The sequence below is a fragment of the Osmia bicornis genome, chromosome 8, assembly GCF_907164935.1.
Source record: "Osmia bicornis bicornis chromosome 8, iOsmBic2.1, whole genome shotgun sequence".
Lineage (NCBI taxonomy): Eukaryota > Metazoa > Arthropoda > Insecta > Hymenoptera > Megachilidae > Osmia > Osmia bicornis.
Genome location: NC_060223.1, coordinates 4,463,429 through 4,480,860, shown reverse-complemented (window position 1 = coordinate 4,480,860; position 17,432 = coordinate 4,463,429). Strand labels below are relative to the sequence as shown.

At 34.8% G+C, this 17,432-nt stretch overlaps 1 protein-coding gene across 6 annotated transcripts in view; it reads left to right on the top strand.

Annotated features, from left to right (window-relative positions):
• Positions 1-17,432, top strand: part of LOC114878170 (octopamine receptor beta-3R-like) — a 118,805-nt gene that overhangs the window by 70,564 nt on the left and 30,809 nt on the right. Inside the window, exon 5 of one of the 6 annotated variants that reach the window (XM_029191660.2) lies at positions 15,797-16,086. The exons of 4 other annotated variants lie outside the window; for them this stretch is intronic. In XM_029191660.2, the coding sequence (XP_029047493.2) occupies positions 15,797-15,906 (110 nt within the window). In that variant the 3' untranslated portion in view covers positions 15,907-16,086. Of the gene's footprint in view, positions 1-15,796; positions 16,728-17,432 lie in introns of those variants that run through there. One more of the 6 variants, XM_029191654.2, reaches the window with a different exon arrangement.

The following is a 17,432-nucleotide window of genomic DNA, read 5'->3' as shown; positions in this document are numbered from 1 at the left end:
AAAGAGAGAAATAATAACTGAGAGTCAGCTCATAATAAAATTTCAAAGTGCAAACTTACACAAACAAGAGAATGTAATCACAAAAACTCATATTTTCTTCCATAGAAGTAGAAAACATGTATGAATTCCCCTTTTCTGGCTATTTCTCAAGAAGAAACAGTAGGGTCTGTTGGATAAATGAGCTGGGGAAATGGTGGGGAAATTGGTAAAATAAAGAAAACTGGAGGGAATTAGAAATGGAATTCACTCGTAATAAATATTCAAAAAATATTAATTTCAATTAATAATAAAATTAATTTCAATTTTACAAGTACTCAAAGAAAGAGAAAAATAATAACTGCGATAATCAGCCAAAAAACTCAAAATAAAGTTTCATAATGAAAACATACTCGAACAAGAGAATGCAATCGCGAAAGCTCATATTTGGAGGGAATTAGGAAAGGAATTCACTTAAAATAAATATTGAAAAAATATTAATTTCAATTAATATTAAAATTAATTTCAATTTTACAAGTACTCAATGAAAGAGAAGAATAATAACTGAGATAGTCAGCCATAAAACTCATAATAAAGTTTCAAAATGCAAACATACTCGAACAAGAGAATGCAATCTCGAAAACTCATATTTTCTACCATAGAAGTAGAAAACATGTATGAATGGTGAAAGATAAATAATTGTGCAAAAACTGTCAAAGAGAAAGAGCAGTGGTCGCGTGAGAGGTGGTCAAAAACAGTGAAACGAAGAAAGAGCGTAACTGGACGAGAAAGGAGGAACGAGAGCGTGCGAACACGAGGGGGAGAACCCCGGCGCCGTGGCACGTCGCGACGCTCAGTCTACCGGCGTCGTCCGTGCAACATGAACGCGTCGAGTCGCTACCTTGCCGGTTGAAAACGCATGGAACTTCGATTTTGCTATCCCATGGTCGAATCAGTTGAGAAGTTCGCGTCACGTGTGTCGCATTACAAGAACGTGGAATCGTGTTACTCAAAACTCAACTACTTTCAATTGTGAATGAGATGAACATCTTTGTGACTGATTTTGAGGGGGATTTGAGGAGAATTGGATCTTTGTGCAGTTAGTGTGCAGTGTTTTGAAAAATACACAAAGTTCCTTCGTGTTTTTAGTTGTACAAAATTTAAAACAATTGTGAGTACTTTCTGTGTTGTGTCAATGAAACTCAAAACATGCTCAAAGTAATTGTGAGTTTTTGTTACGAGTAGTTGTTGGATAGTTTGAAAGAGTTAACGAGGCTTTTTTATGTAGAGACTTGTGAAGAAAATTTGCTCAAAATAGGTTTGCATTTCTTCTTTTAACAGTTTATGGTACTTGGTTTAATATGGTGTAAGAACAACTCAAATTATTGTAAGTTGACGACTCAGAAATAATTAGGGAATTATTTTTGCGTAGATTCATATAAATTACACTCAAATGAAATGCGAAGAACAATTTAGACTTCCAAAAAAATACAGAATGAATAATATCTAGTCTGAAAATCAAGGTCTCTTGATAAAAAATTTATGAAAAGTGGACGAGGCGATAAGAATCTTAAAAACGCTTCAGACCATTCGTGACTTTTCTAAGTACTTTCCATTTTAACATACAGAGGAACATGTACAGCTATCGACCCCTGTATTAATGATTAACTCTTTTCCTAAAAAAGTTGAAAATATAATATAATGCGTTTCATACTTAATAAACTACAATTTTATTAAGAAAAGTATTTGGGATACGAAAGATAATTATATTTTACAATGACAATTACCTGAAGTTAAATGTACAATTATTAAATAAAATGATTTCCTATACTGCAAGAATAATTTTTAAAGGGATAGTGTAAAATTTAGAAAATAAAAATAATAATGAGGTAAAGAATTAAATTAGAATTGTGGCTCTCTCCATGGTCCGCCGCGGCTGTTTTGGGGGTCTCTCCATGGTCCGCCGCGGCTTTTTTTGGGGCCTCTCCATGGTCCGTCGCGATTTTTTGGTGCCTCTCCATGGTCCGCCGCGGTTTTCTTTGGGGCCTCTCCATGGTCCGCCGCGGTTTTCTTTGGAGCCTCTCCATGGTCCGTCGCGATTTTTTGGGGCCTCTCCGTGGTCCGTCGCGATTTTTTGGGGCCTCTCCATGGTCCGCCGCGGTTTTCTTTGGGGTCTCTCCATGGTCCGCCGTTCGAAATTTACAAAACACATTATATTGCATTTTTTATTTTTTTTCAAAATGGGCCAATTATTGTACAGGAATCAACAACTGTATCATCAACAACCCTACCATTTTATTTATTATATCATATAATACATTCCACCCATACTTCTTGAAAAAAAGAAAAAAATCTCTGGTATCGACCAGCCAATTCATCCGCAGACAACAGACGATCTTGACCCATTCGCGGTTCGTAAACTCGCAACCACGATTCGGAGTGAATCGCCGGAGACTTCTCTCCATCGTCCAGGAAACAATAACTTACTTTACAGGTCGGTTCGCGCGATTCATCGGGAAGGTTGCTCGCAAAACCGTGCGATCTTGGTGTGTGGGAAACGATGCCAAGGTATAAAGCTGGCAGAAGTTTCTCTGGCTCGAACGAGAAATAAAAGCGGTCGTTTGTCGTACGATGCGTGGAAAAATTCATGCACGATGCAGTTACCTCCTCAAACAACTGGAAACGATCGAGCTGAATGCTCGAATTGAACTTCGACTCGAGTTTTCAGCTGCGAAACGCGTAGCTAAACGCTTCGCCACGCTCTGCTACGAGGATTTTGCAACACGATGCAGTGGATTTCGAAACGAGTCCAGAGGATTTAGAGAAGCATTCCATTTCCATGAATATGGAAATTTTCTTTGTTACAAACCGCTTCGTAACCCCGCTGGTATTATTTGTTTATTTATTAAACAGTTACCAGGGAAATGGCCCATTTATTCAGAGAATGTTCAAAACGTGAACAACGTGCAACCATAGTAAATAAAAGAAACACCTGACAGATACATCGTAAATAAAGAACGAAAGAGTTATTCTTTGAAATTCTTTTGAAGACGCAACAGTTATGTGATTTATAAAAAAAATCAGTATCTCCTGTCTGATTTTACATACGCAAGCGTAATAAATATTATTTCATTTCGTTAGAAAAAAGAAATCACCGTCGAGTACACATAACAGGATACCTTGTAATTATTTTGTTGAAGTTTCAGCAAAAACGATATTCATTACTGAGCGTAATAAAGGTCAGAAATAATGTGCAATGAAATCTTGTACTATAATGAGAGCAGGTGTCGGTTGTTCAGCTTCTTGCGGCAGGAATAAAAACGTTTTAATTAAATTTCAAAGAATTGAAAAATTCATCTTCTGAATGGAAAGATAAGGATTCTTCCAGTTTCTTGAAATACACTGAAGTATCTTTTTATAGAGGCAGTTTAATAATATCCTGAAAACACGGTCTCTCTTTTTCATGCGAAATAAACACCATTTCATTTTTTATTCTTTATTATTGCATTATGGGAAGGGATAAGGAAAAGAACCATTTTTTAAATAAGTCATCTTAAAATTCTCTACGCATTTTGTCTACTTAGTTTACCTCAGCTTTTCTGCGCGTCTTTATTCAAATTTTAAGAATTCCAACAGCGTCTTTAAACCCAAGTGCCTTTATTTGTTGCTTGCTAAAAGCAACTGAGTTCTGTGGAGTTCATAAGGAAACTTCATTTTTCCTTAAACGAGAATTCTTCAAGGTTTTACGTACTCTCGTGAGAAACGGATTTCATTCCTCGCGTTATGTAAAAGGGTATTTGTTTCAATATGTGTTTAATTTGCAAATGTAATAACAAAAATTATTGTATTTTTAAACAACAAACGTTAAGAAGTTCAGGTAACTTTTTATCCTGTTTTAATATTGCTATTTTTGGTCTAGGAATGAATATTATTTATGATATTAAATAAATTGGATAATATTTATACCAGGGGTGATTATAATGAAAGGGTTAAGGACATTGGTGTAACTACGATTTTCTTGTAGAGTAGGACAGATCTACAGAATTTTAGAATTCTAGAATTTTGGAATCTTAGGATTTTAAGATTTAAAAATTTTAGGATTCTGGAATTTTAGAATTTTGGAGCTTTCAAATTTTAGAATTTTATAAGTTTGGAACCAATGAAATTTGGAAATATAAAATTTTGGAGACTTAGAATTTTGAAACTTTAGAGTTTTAGAACATTAGAATTTTGTAGACTTAGAATTTAGAAACCTTAGAATTTTGGAGACTTACAATTTTGAAACTTTAGAGTTTTAGAACATTAGAATTTTGTAGACTTAGAATTTGGAAACCTTACAATTTTGAAACTTCCAAATTTTAGAATCTTAAAACTTTGAAACCTTACAATTTTAGAGCCTTAGAAATTTGGAACTTTAGAATTTTGGATCCTAAGTATTTTGAAACCTTAGAAGCTCAGAATTTTAAAATTATGATAGAGATCAGTCCACAAAGGAAGATCCACCCTCTACCCTGCCCTCTACCTATTTACACCATTTTAAGAATCACAAACTTGAAATACCTCAAAAAATTTATCCAAAGATTCTCTCAAAATCTTCACAAAATTTCAACTGTGTACTTCCAAAACATTACAAGTCCATCATCATTTACTTCTACACCTCTGTACACAGCACCATTCACCCAGATCTGTTGGACGCTTGTCAACAATCATTTTCCTCGTGTATCTCATAGAGTAAAACACGTACCACGTTCAATGATTACGCAAACCATTGCCTGTTTTTTTTTGCAAGTTCGTCGTCTGATCGTATACAAGGACGAGTACGTAACTCATCGACGGAATGACAGGAGTTGGCACGCGTACGTAAGAGATCCATCGATAAAATAGATCCGAGACATTCGATGGTTAACCTCTCTTTATTGACAGTCCTCTTTCCGTTGATTCCATTGTGCGTTTCATTAAAACGATCGCCTTGAAAACCGTTTCCGATGTTGTTATCGAGGATCGAATCGTTTGTAAAAGTCGTTGCTTTATTGCTGGCAGGATGCTGTTAATGGTTTCAGAATAAATTCTGAATAAATCCGGTCGTCGCCCAACTTCTCCACGCCTTTGTTTAAAATCGTTTCCGTACGTTTGTATCTCGAATTGTTAATCTTGGAAGCAAAATAGTGTTGTTGAAATTTCAGAAGTAATTAGAACGTTTGAGATTTAAGGTAATTAGTACTTGTTTGAACGAGGAATTAACAATGGCCTTCAGTTGTTTCCAGGAAACGTTTCTTTTTGCTCAAGAATGACATAAACCGTGTTATTAAAATATTTCTCCGGTTTACTTAAGAATCAATTAATCATCATTTGCGGAAGGATGAGTTCATTCTTTAAGGTGTACATTCTTATGGTTACGTAATTGTGACTCTTGCAATGATGCTTCGATTGTTTACAGCATCTGAGAATATACGTCGTTAGGTGATTGATGAATTATACCGTTCGATTACACTGTAATCGTTTCGAACAATTGGAATATTTTTCAGGATATTTTATTAAAGATATGTCACATGCTAAATAATTAAATCGACGCGAAGAAAAAACTTGTCGACAATGTCTTCAACGAGGCAGTTCAAGTACATGTGTTTCTTAACACAATGACTGGTCAATTAGTCAAATAATCTGAGTCACTGAAGAAACTGGCGTTTGAAGCATCAGAAAATATGCTACTGCGACTTAACGGGCGTATAAACAATGCAATAATCACTAAATAATTTAACACATTAAATTTATGCATAGTGCAAAATTGCAAATTGCTTGTTTTAAGTTATTAAAATTATTAGTTCCATATTCTAACGAAGCTCCAAATTTTAATTTTCTAAAATGAATTATTACACTAATAATATTATAATAATTAATAATAGTTGTTTCATTTTTCACTTGAGAGATCATGTAGGTATCTCAAGATTTCAAATTTTCAAAATCTTCATTTCAACAATATTAATATTAAAAGTAATTTAGATACAAACTAATATAATTTCGAATTATTAAATATTATAAAATTTAGTATATAACTGAGAAATATGAATATCATAAATATCCATTCAAATTCTCGCGCGTAAATGCTCGTACGCAAGTGGTGGGGGGAGACAGACCCGCGCGTACGGGACCGTCTCCCCTCCACCGTCAGTCTCCTCGGGACCGCCTAAGGGAAAGGACGACGAATCGCAACTTCGTCATTCTCCCTAAGGAAGCTTAATTTGATCGCGACTGTACACGTGGACGGATAATTGAGTGACCACTTGTGAGAGAGTATAATGCGAACGTCCCTCTGGTGGCGAATGCCGGAAGTACCGTGACAATAAGAGATAAACAAATCGGTCTATGGTGACGCGGTCTCCGGAGGATGACTTTCCAAATGAACTGTGCTATGGAACGTGTTAAATCGAATGAAACGGTCTTGAACGTCGTGCACCACGACAACCTAACGCTTTCAATCCATCGTCTCCTAGGTGTGCACCGATTTGCATACGCAAACGTCCGGCAACTGTGGCGTCCGAGCGGTCTCTATGAATATTGCAGTATGTAAATCCAGCCCTCTTGAACTTGCTCTATTGTCGACATTATTTTCTTCCCAATACCCCGTTCCCCTCTCTCTGCGTGTTCTCCTCTCACGAAGGTCTTATGCTAACCTTTCGATCTGAACGCGTTGTTTATTCTCCCGTTGTACGAGTTCTTGCGTGATACGGCGAATAAAACTGGTCTTTACCGAAAATTGAATACATTCGCTGAATTATTAAGATATTCGTCGATAGTTGACCTTTGCCGATTTATGTCATTTTGAAATGGAAATTTATATTATAGCAGGAGCGATTAAAATTTTTCAGCCATGAGGCTATAGAGAAGAAATTTGTCTGCAAATAATTTTGTAAATAATAACAAATTTTTAAGCAAATGAGTATCATATATAAGGCGCAATCATTTTTAAGGGAACAGAGTAAAACTTAGAAAATGAAGGTATGAAATACAAAATTACATTAACATTGAGGCTCTCTCCGTGGTCCGCTATCCAAGGGTTATGGGGTGTTAAATAAGAAGAAAAATTAAAAAATTTGTTTATAGATGCAGAATTATGGTTTATTAAAAATTCAGTATATACATCTTATTATATATAATTTCCTTAATAATTTTTGAAAATTTGAACTTTTATACCTATCAACAGAATAAAATGGTTGCCATTTAATTCTAACCCGTTTTATTGAAACACCATCTGCGGTATCAGATATATCTTCATGATCTTTTATTTGAAATAAGTTCTTTTAATTTCAATACTTGTCGAAGCTGATTTTGAAAATATCAATATTTTACAAAATGGCAGCTGTGTGAATCTAAACTTGTAATTTCAGACATAAATTTTCAACTTCTTTTGTAAATAAAAAGAGAAAAAATGGACGAATTAAAAATTCATTTTGTCAGGTACTAAATTTTAGTCTAAAGAATATTACTACAAAGTTTAATACAAATTGGTTCAGTAACCTTTTAAATATTTCTGGTAGCGATTTTGAAAACTGCATTTCGAGTAAAACGCTTTTAAAGTTTCAATAGACTTTCATTCCGTTTGAAGCTTATAAATCCGATAGTTTCACGAATTCTTAAATGAAAATTTGGGAAAATGTTCTAACAGAATACATAATTTTCCCTTTATCAAAGGTATATAATCCCTTAATCCAGCGCTGTGTTATAGAGTATTCTCTTTAACCCCTTCGTTTCCCTTTTTGTAATTATTCCATTTCTATTGCATGATTTCTGCACTTCGAAATACAAACGATTTTATGTAATTTTCATTCCATTTCAACGAGATCTGCATCAAGATCACGTAACGTGTCTTCTTGACATAAAGCCACGATTTATGATCTTTCGTTTTTTCGTTTCTCCGTCATTGGATAATTGGTCATGCAGGTACCACCATGAAACGTAGTTATAATTGATAGGGTTTGACGTGAACAGATAAAAGTGGACAAGGTCTATTTCGAATCGAGCTCTAGGGATTCGGGTTTAAAGCGTTGGGGATCGCACGAAATTTTTTATACTGCCTCTGAATTTGATGGAGCCACTGAGAAGTCTGAAATTTTTAAGGCCTTTGTAATCTCGGAAAGCTTTGAAGCTTTAGAAAAGCATTTTAATCGGCTTTCAGTGAGTAACCAGTGACATCAAAAAGTCTATTAACGGAGATATAATACTTTAATGAATCTTTTCAAATATAAGCTAACTGTTTCTATATTTAAATTTCAAACAGAAATAAATGAATTTTAGTATGCAAGCTTTCTGATATTATTTTATTAAAAAAGATTCAAATTTAAAACATAAAAATCTCTTTGAAAAATATTAAAAATAAGAATACATCGACACCTGATATGAATAACAATGTTTTTTACCCCTCGGATGGCGGACCATGGAGAAAGCCTTAATTTTAATTTAATTTTGTATTTCATACTATTTTCATTTTCGAAATCCTACAGTGCATAAATTTTTTAATGCTTCATATTTTTTGTAATTAAAAATATAATGTTTTTGAGATCAAAAGTCAGGAAATGTTGAGTTACAATGTTTCATTTTTTGCAATTAAAAAATAGTTGTAATTGTAATATGAGCATGGTTTTTAGACAGAAAAGGATTATTATATTTTTAATATCAGATATAATGTATCTAAATGAAGTACTTAAAAATTACAAATAATAATTTCGTGTCTGATTATTTACAAATGAAATATTAATAAATAATAAAATAATATAGGTCAATAATTATTCAAACAAATCTAAAAATATGTGAGTATGAACAATGTTATTCATAGCTCTAAAAATTGAATTGAACTTTCTTGAATAAACCAGCTTGTCCGAGCGTAGAAACCTTCGTTTTTAAAAATAATATTTCGCGATTGCCAACAAATTTGATCCACTTTCGTTCCACTAATAACAAGCCGCCGCGGTATTTTCGAATGCAAGTCCCATGTCGTAGCAAGCTGAAGAAACATAAGGATCGTTACCCGAAGCATAGTTATTATTAACGTTTCATCAAGCGACCAGCTCGTTACGCTCAAGATGTCCCATCAAACGATTTCTCCATCATTTTGCACCTTTCGTTCTATATTCACGATCGCGGGGATAATTTAAAGGCTTCCGGCCGAGCTCCGCCTCGACGCTTTGAAGGTTCAACGCTCGTACCTTGCGATCGTTTTCCGCTTCTATTTTAACGAGCCTCGCGAGTATCCACCACGCGAATCTTGATATTCGAGACGACAGTTACGACATCGTAATTTGTTCTGCTTGAACCACGAACACGTTTAAGCAAATCGTTTCTGACGTTTCAATTGGCTCTTAAGCTAAGATAGCGCTGCTTTCTTGATACCGTTGCGATTTAATCTTCTTAGAATCGTTGAAAATCAATACTTATTGGTATTCATTTATCCATACTGCTACTGATGCGATATATAATTAATTGGTATTAAGTTATTATGTTTTTCTTATTATAATCCATGATTTTATCTTTGAAATAGGGAGAGGTAGGATGAAAGGGAAATTTTTGTTTTGAATAAGATATTTTAAAAATAGATCATTTTATTTCTAATTGACGTTATTAGAAGGGTTACATTTTTCGCTTTTTAAAAATATGTATTTTGTCCTTTTTATAAATTGGGTGTATTGATTGGGATATTGGTATTTATGAATGGGATAGTGTAATGAAAGAGAATATTAATATTTTCTTATGAATAACAGTCATATTTTTTTATTAATAAAGTAATCATTTGTTATTGTATTGGAAATGATCATTTATGAAAAAAATTTTGTTTTGTATTACTCACTTATTGTGAACAGTATAGAATAATATGAATAGTTAATTGAGAGAATAGTATGAGTTAATTAGAATACAAAATTTCTAACTTATTCTTTAAAGATTCTGTTCAACTGTTTCCAAACTTTTAAATGGTACTGTATATAACATAATTTACATTAGAGTAACATTATTTAAGAAATAAAAATAATCTTCAAATTGAAGAATAAAAATAACTCAGAAATAAAATACAATTCCTATATTAATTACAGTTAATGAATGCATGTAACATTAATCAATAATAAAACTGCAAAGCTCGAATAAATAATGAATTATTTAATGGCATATCGGACAGACAAAATTAATTGTACATGATTCGTGCTCCCATTTATTATAAATTTTGCATTGATATATATTCATTATATTTTAATATATTTCAAGAGAAACAGTATACCGAGTTTCTGACTAACGTTTGCAGTCATTTTTGTCCCTCAACAAAGTAATTATTGTACTTGTTAAAGTAACATTAATTCCAATTAAATTAGTGTTCTGAAATAATCCGGCTTAATAAAGCGTCTGGTATCTTTCCAGAAACCGAGTATAAAGTTAGAACGGACTAATAAGTTAATTGAACGAGTCGCGAGACAATGTCCAAATAAAAATAAATAACACCGTGCCGTGAAATCTTCAAAAATAAATAAATTCAAAATAATTATTTTTAATCCTGTAGAATGTTAATATTCTGCAAGAATAAAAAACGAATTTAAGAAAAATTATTCTGTTACTGTTGCCCATCATCGATCGCGTCCACGCAGGAAATCGAGTCAGTCCGAGTATCCGCGTCGACCGTGTGCCTATTCGCGTTTCCGCCGGAACTACGGCGTTTCGGGTGCCATTAATTACGTCCATTGAAGCTTCGCCTCTCAATAGTAAACCGCGTGTTTCTCACTCGGTATCTGTCACGCCGAAGCGATCTAGACCTTGGCTCAGCTGGACTTGCTGTAATAACGTTCACGCGTCGATCAGCCGGCGGATGTGCCGGCGATAGATCGAGAGGAAACGGCCGATAATGACCCTGACACGAAGCGAAGCGTCTTGGACGTCGCGAAAAATAGGGAAACCTTGAAACATCCCGCATTTCTTGAACAATATCAATTTTCATTCTGTGTAATCCTAGAAACACGGGTCATCAGAACAATAACGTAAAGTATAGAAAGAAGTGGAGTGACTTAATTAAGGGGACCCTCTCATTAAAAGGAAAATTAGAACTTCATTAGAACTTGCTTTGAGAATGCAAAACAAAACCTTAAACGCGGTTTCCCTAAAAAGGTAAGAAATATAACAAAATGCGTTTTTTAATCCTCGGACGGCGGACCATGGAGAGAGCCACAATTATAATTTAATTCGATACTTCATATTAGTTTCTAATACTTGAAATTTTTTTATTTAAAAATTATACATTTAATTTTAGATTGATATCCTTGTTTGGGTTACGATTGACCCAGGCGTCACTGTTCGAGGGTTAAATAATAAAATTTTATTCGGAATAAAATCATAATTAATTAGACAAGAAATGCATTGTATTATATTTTCTATTTTTTAAGGAAAAGGGCTTGGTAACTGTATACGTTACCATATTTGTATAAAATACAAATAAAAAGCTTTTTACAATATGATATTATGTTTAAAGAAAAAATTCCAAGAAATCATCCATATTTTAGGCGATATGATGAAATAGTGCCCCTAAGTTAGAATACTAGAACAAAGGATGAATTTGCTAATATATTAGTCTGAAACAAAAGTGGTGCGATGCAACATCATCCGCAACAAAGTTCCCAGACCCATGCAAGCATTACCATGTGAAACAGACACCCATCGTTTCAACCAAAGTTTCCCAGCTATTTATGAAGTTTCGTTCATAATATTAACATACTAACGATAAACCAGAATCCCTCCGTGTTAAATTGCTTTTCACCGGAGTATGAATGAAGCCGGCCCAATGAAACGCGACACTCGTTTCCGAAAGCTTATTATCCATGTCTCTAGAGATATTAGTCGAGATTAGAACGCCTTCTCTAAACAGCTGTAGCCTTATCGCATGAAAATCTATTAGTATTCGCATGGAATATAGAATATTAGATTATCAGTTATTTATCAATTTGAGAGACTCGTGATAAACGTAACTAAAAGAGTTAAAAAGCTTTTTAAGATAATAGCCTGAGTAGGAGTAGAAACAATGTTAGTGAAGGTAGGTAAGAAGAGGATATAGTTGAAGATAGCTAACTGAAGATTGCAAAATTCTTGGTGGAGTTAGCTAACTGAAGATTGCAAGATTTTTGATAAAGATACATAACTGAAGGTTGTAAGACTATTGGTAAAGGTAGCTAATTGAGGCTTGCAAGATTGTTGGTAAAGATACCTAACTGAAATTTGCTAAATTTTTGATAAAGGTATCTAACTGAAATTTGTAAGATTTTTGGTAAAGATACCTAACTGGAATTTGCAAGATTCCTGGTTGAATATAGCTAACTGAAGACTGCAAGATTCTTCATAAAAGTAGCTAACTGAAGTTTGCAAGATTTTTAGTGAAGATAAGCTAACTGAAGGGTCTAAAATTCTTGGTCAAGGTAGATAACTGAAGTTTGCAAAATTCTTCCAAAAGGTACCTAACTGAAATTTGCAAAATTCTTGGTAAAGGTACCTAACTGAAATTTGTAAAATTCTTGGCAAAGGTACCAAACTGAAGTTCCTGGTGGAGATAACTAACTGAAGATCAACAATCTTTTGCAAACATCAGCCAAGGCTAAAACTAAATCCCTCACCACAGTTGCATAACAATCTGTGTCTCTATTTGCCCTGGACTGACTTTCATTCTGATCCAATTGTACCTCTGCTACCTAGAGAGCCAGAGTATGAAGTTGTTCACACAGGAGGGATGGAAGGGTGTCCTTTATGTCCAATCGCAGGTGATTTAGGACGATGCAGTTCTGAATGCATCAAACACCTCTAGAATTCTGGAATTATTCCCAGTTACGATGTTCGTGATTAGAGATTGGGTTCTCTGAATAACTAAACCAGAAAATTGATTACCTAGTAGTACAACTCATCTTTTAATTCAGATACAAAGAATAAAATAATGATTTCCCAGTTCTTAAGTCATTAAATGCTCTGTTGGATTCCAAGGAAATTGACAACACGTTAAGAACAATCTTAGAAACTTTATTAGTTATGCATTCGACTAGTAGGTACTGAGATCTGGTTGTTCTAAAATCTTCCTGGCTTTTATATTCTATTGATGGAGATGGGTAGTGGACGATGGTCAAGAAACAGTGTGACTAAAGAAGGATGAGTAAGGATTAGGAATCATGATTAGGATGTTTGGCTGTACCAAAAATCTTGCAAATTTCAGTTAGGTACCTCTATCAAGAATTTTGCAAATTTCAGTTAGGCACCTTTACCAAAAATCTTGCAAATTTCAGTTAGGTATTGTTACCAACAATCTTGCAAGCCTCAATTAGCTACTTTTACCAAAAATCTTACAACCTTCAGTTAGGTACCTTTATCAAGAATCTTGCAAATTTCAGTTAGGTATCTTTACCAACAATCTTCCAAGCCTCAATTAGCTACTTTTACCAAAAATCTTACAACCTTCAGTTAGGTACCTTTATCAAGAATCTTGCAAATTTCAGTAAGGTACCTTTACCAAAAATCTTGCAAATTTCAGTTAGGTACCTCCACCAAGAATCTTGCAAATTTCAATTAGGTATCTTTACCAACAATCTTGCAAGCCTGAATTAGCTACTTTTACCAAAAATCTTACAACCTTCAGTTAGGCATCTTCATAAAAAATATAACGACGATGAATCTATGGTGTATGCGCTATGACTAGTGGTGTTGGTCATCCAACAGCTCCAACGAGAAGGAAATTATTCAGACCCCACTCCATTTTCTTTCCTCCTGCTAATTTCACGAGTCTACCTGCCCCATTGTTTGCTCTTTACTTCGAATACCTGAAAGGAAGACATTCTTCGGGCAAGATAAATATGCGTACGACTTGTCTCGTCTATTGCCCCAACGTGTGTTTGCTTTAATGTTAAAGCGTGCTCGGTTCTTCTAAGGAAGACGAACATTTACGCGGAGTATTCAAGAGTCCTTTGACATGAAATTATCTTTGAACAAAGGGACGTGACAACGGCTGGAAAGTTTTCCCCTCGAGGATCAAGGTGGAATTAAAAGTTGCAATCCGTTTTAGAAATCTTGAAATACAAAGCGATTAATATACAGCCCTGAAGAGTTCTTCGATACGGAATTATCTTACAACGAAACGATGATAGCTGTTGTAAAGTTTCTCGTTGAAAAATTACGATGCGGGATTCAAAGTTGTAATCCAATTCAGAAATCTTGAAACTCGTTTTCTGCCTGTTAAAAGGGGATCAATGCACAACCTTGAAGAGTTCTCGTTTTCATTTTATTCTTAACAGGACGATGGCTCGTTCGAGAGAAGCAGGTTGAAAAGTTGCAAAGTGGTTTAGAAACGTTGCAACACGGTTCTCAGCCAGTTAAGAGCGATTAATTTTGATAATGCGCAGTTTTCAAGAGAACGAAGTGTCTGGTTAAGCGATCTGTTTGCACGAAACACGTCGTATCAGTTTCACGAGCAATGGTCGGGAAGCTTGGTTAATCTACGATGGCTGAAGTTTTACGAGCTACATATTTCTTCCCTTTAATCGGTTAGAAACTGTTGGGGGCGGAATAAAAATTGATAACACGTCGCGTTTTATCTGACCTGTATGTTTGAAACATATTCTTTAGGGGTGCAAAAAAATGTTTCAGGAACAGATTGTTTAGTTTGACCTTATATTAGGATAGGATAAAGATCAGTGATTTATTCTTTTTGAACATAAATTATTATAAAAAAAGGTATCTTTCATTAATTTCAAGAGATTTTGTGCAACATTCTCAATATTATAATTAGGGGAGGGTGGGGTAAGATAGATAACAGTTTTCTTTCTTATACAATAAAAAAAATAGCAAAATGTATCATTTTTAAAGGAATAGTGTTAAATTTAGAAAATTAAAATTAAATGAGGCATAGAATTGAATTAGAATTGAGGCTCTCTCCATGGTCCGCCGCGCCGAGGGCTAAAAAACGCATTATATTATATTTCTTACTTACGTTAGTGTTTCCGCCATCTTTTTCGATCGTGCTGGGGCGGATTAATTATGTCGGTTTAGCAAATACAATCTCGCACAATCTCGGGGGTGCAAGATTCATACTACCATTTTTGGCACTTGTAACACTTTATGCAGACCCCTGAAGAAGAATCTGTATATCATTCACCATATCCTGAACACATATCGACTATTTGAGTTTTTAATATAATTTCACGGTTTTGTAATAATTCTGGTAATTCTGAAGTGCATTAATTGTAAAGCAAAACAATTATCGTGGAAAGATGGCAATTTCATCATCTTACTTCTGCCATTTTACCCTATTTCGGTTATATTAATAAATAATATCAAAATATCAATTAAGTATTAAAACCATTCTAAATTTCTATGTGATATTCAATTCTGCATTCTTGTAAAGACCATTGCAGCACTTCCAATGCCACACTTGCTTCTACTAAAGTTTCTATACTGGGGAAATTTTTCTTCTATTTTAATTTTCCATTGTCTTCTCTATCATGCTGAACTGTAATAAAAACCAACATGTATTAATAAAAGAAGCAAAAAATTAGTCTTGAAATTTTAATAATAAATAAAGCAACTTTTATTTGAGATGTTCTTACATCAATTAGTAATTAAAAAAAGTAACCTTAGCAATTTCTATTGTTAATTAGAGTCACCTTATCTAGGTTCAGTCAAAGGGATAAATAAAAGAAGCAAAAATTAGTCTTGAAATTTTAATAATAATTAAAGCAACTTCTCTTTGAGATGTTCTTACATCAATTAGTAATTAAAGAAAGCAACCTCTGCAATTTCTATAGTTAATTAGATGCACCTTATCTAGGTTCAGTCAAAGAGATAAACACCGCGCCGACACACGAAAAGGCAGCGTCGAACATCAAACAATCCTCTGTTGAACGAACCTCTAACCGGGAACAGAGCGATGCAAGTTAGACAGGTGTGAAAATTACCTATCCTCGTTGAAAGCAAATCCTATCGCGATGTTGTATAACCGAACCGGTGAACGGTGCACCTTCTCCGAGAGGCTGAGGAACTTCAAAGCGTCGTTTCGTGACCGACAGACTATACCCTGAACGGTTTTCCGGCGTCTAACATGCCCGGATCCCGCGTGTTCTGGAATGGAAGTCAGTGAGCCATCGGAAGAGGACGTGGACCGATCGATAGGCAGGATTAGCACGACTTCCGGTATCGATCGTCTCTCAGAGTCGCTCAACTCGACCGTACGGAGTACTTTGCAAGCGGTCACCGTGTCCGACGATTCTCACCAGCCATCGCACGTGATCTGGACGGTAGTCAAAGGGATAGTGATGATCAGCATCATCGTGACCGCATTGATAGGCAATGCCTTGGTGATAGCCAGTGTCAGAAGGCACAGGAAGCTTCGTGTCCCTACCAATCGTTACGTTGTCAGCTTGGCGGCGGCTGACTTCCTGGTAGCCGTCTGCGCGATGACTTTCAACGCTTCCGTCGAGCTCACAGGCCATTGGGTGTTCGGTAGGATCATGTGCGACGTCTGGAGCTCGTTGGACGTTTATTTCTCCACTGCCTCCATCTTGCACCTCTGCTGCATCAGCGTGGACAGGTACTACGCCATCGTGAGGCCCTTGGAGTACCCGGCCATCATGAGGAGAATCACGGTCACCTGCATGCTGGGCAGTGCTTGGTTACTGCCCGCTCTCATCAGCTTCATACCCATCTTCATGGGATGGTACACCACCGATGAACATCTGGAGTTTCTTAGAACGAATCCTCAGGTAGAGATGGAGATCAATTGACAAGACCTTTCCTTCAGAGTCAAGTTATTATTAATTGGTGAAAGAAATTTTCTTTTGTTAATTATTCGGTTTGACAGGTATAGATATACATAGAGGATGATACAAAATAGTATCTGAGATTTATAGAGTTTATAGTACACATTGTAAGTGGAATTAAAAATTGTCTAATTAGCATAGGTCTTAAAATCAACTTTTGTTGTTTAGTAATTTTTATTTAATGTTATGATTTTTTAAACTTATTTTATTTCAGTGTTATCATATGGAAGAGTAATAATAAATAATCCTTGCAGTTATTAGTGCTTACTGAATAATAAAAGTTGGTTTTACCTTTTCTCTGTAAAATTAACGTTTGTTATTTAGCAACTTTTATTTAATTTTTTTTATATGGAACAGTAATAATAAATAATCCTTGTAACCATTAGTGCTTACTAAGTAATAAAAGTTGATTTCACAGAGAAAGGGTTAATTTTAGAACTTACGTTAATTAGAAATTTTTTATTCCACTCAATAAATGCTATAAACCGTATAAATATCAAACCCTATTTTTTCATTTTTTTTGTATAATGCAACGTGAAAAATCTGTTTCGATTTTCAGATATGTTCAGATTTTTAATATTTCTCAAAGGAATTTTCTCATATGGCAACTCTTGGACTGGAAAGGTTTAAGGGCTGTTTTTGAAACAA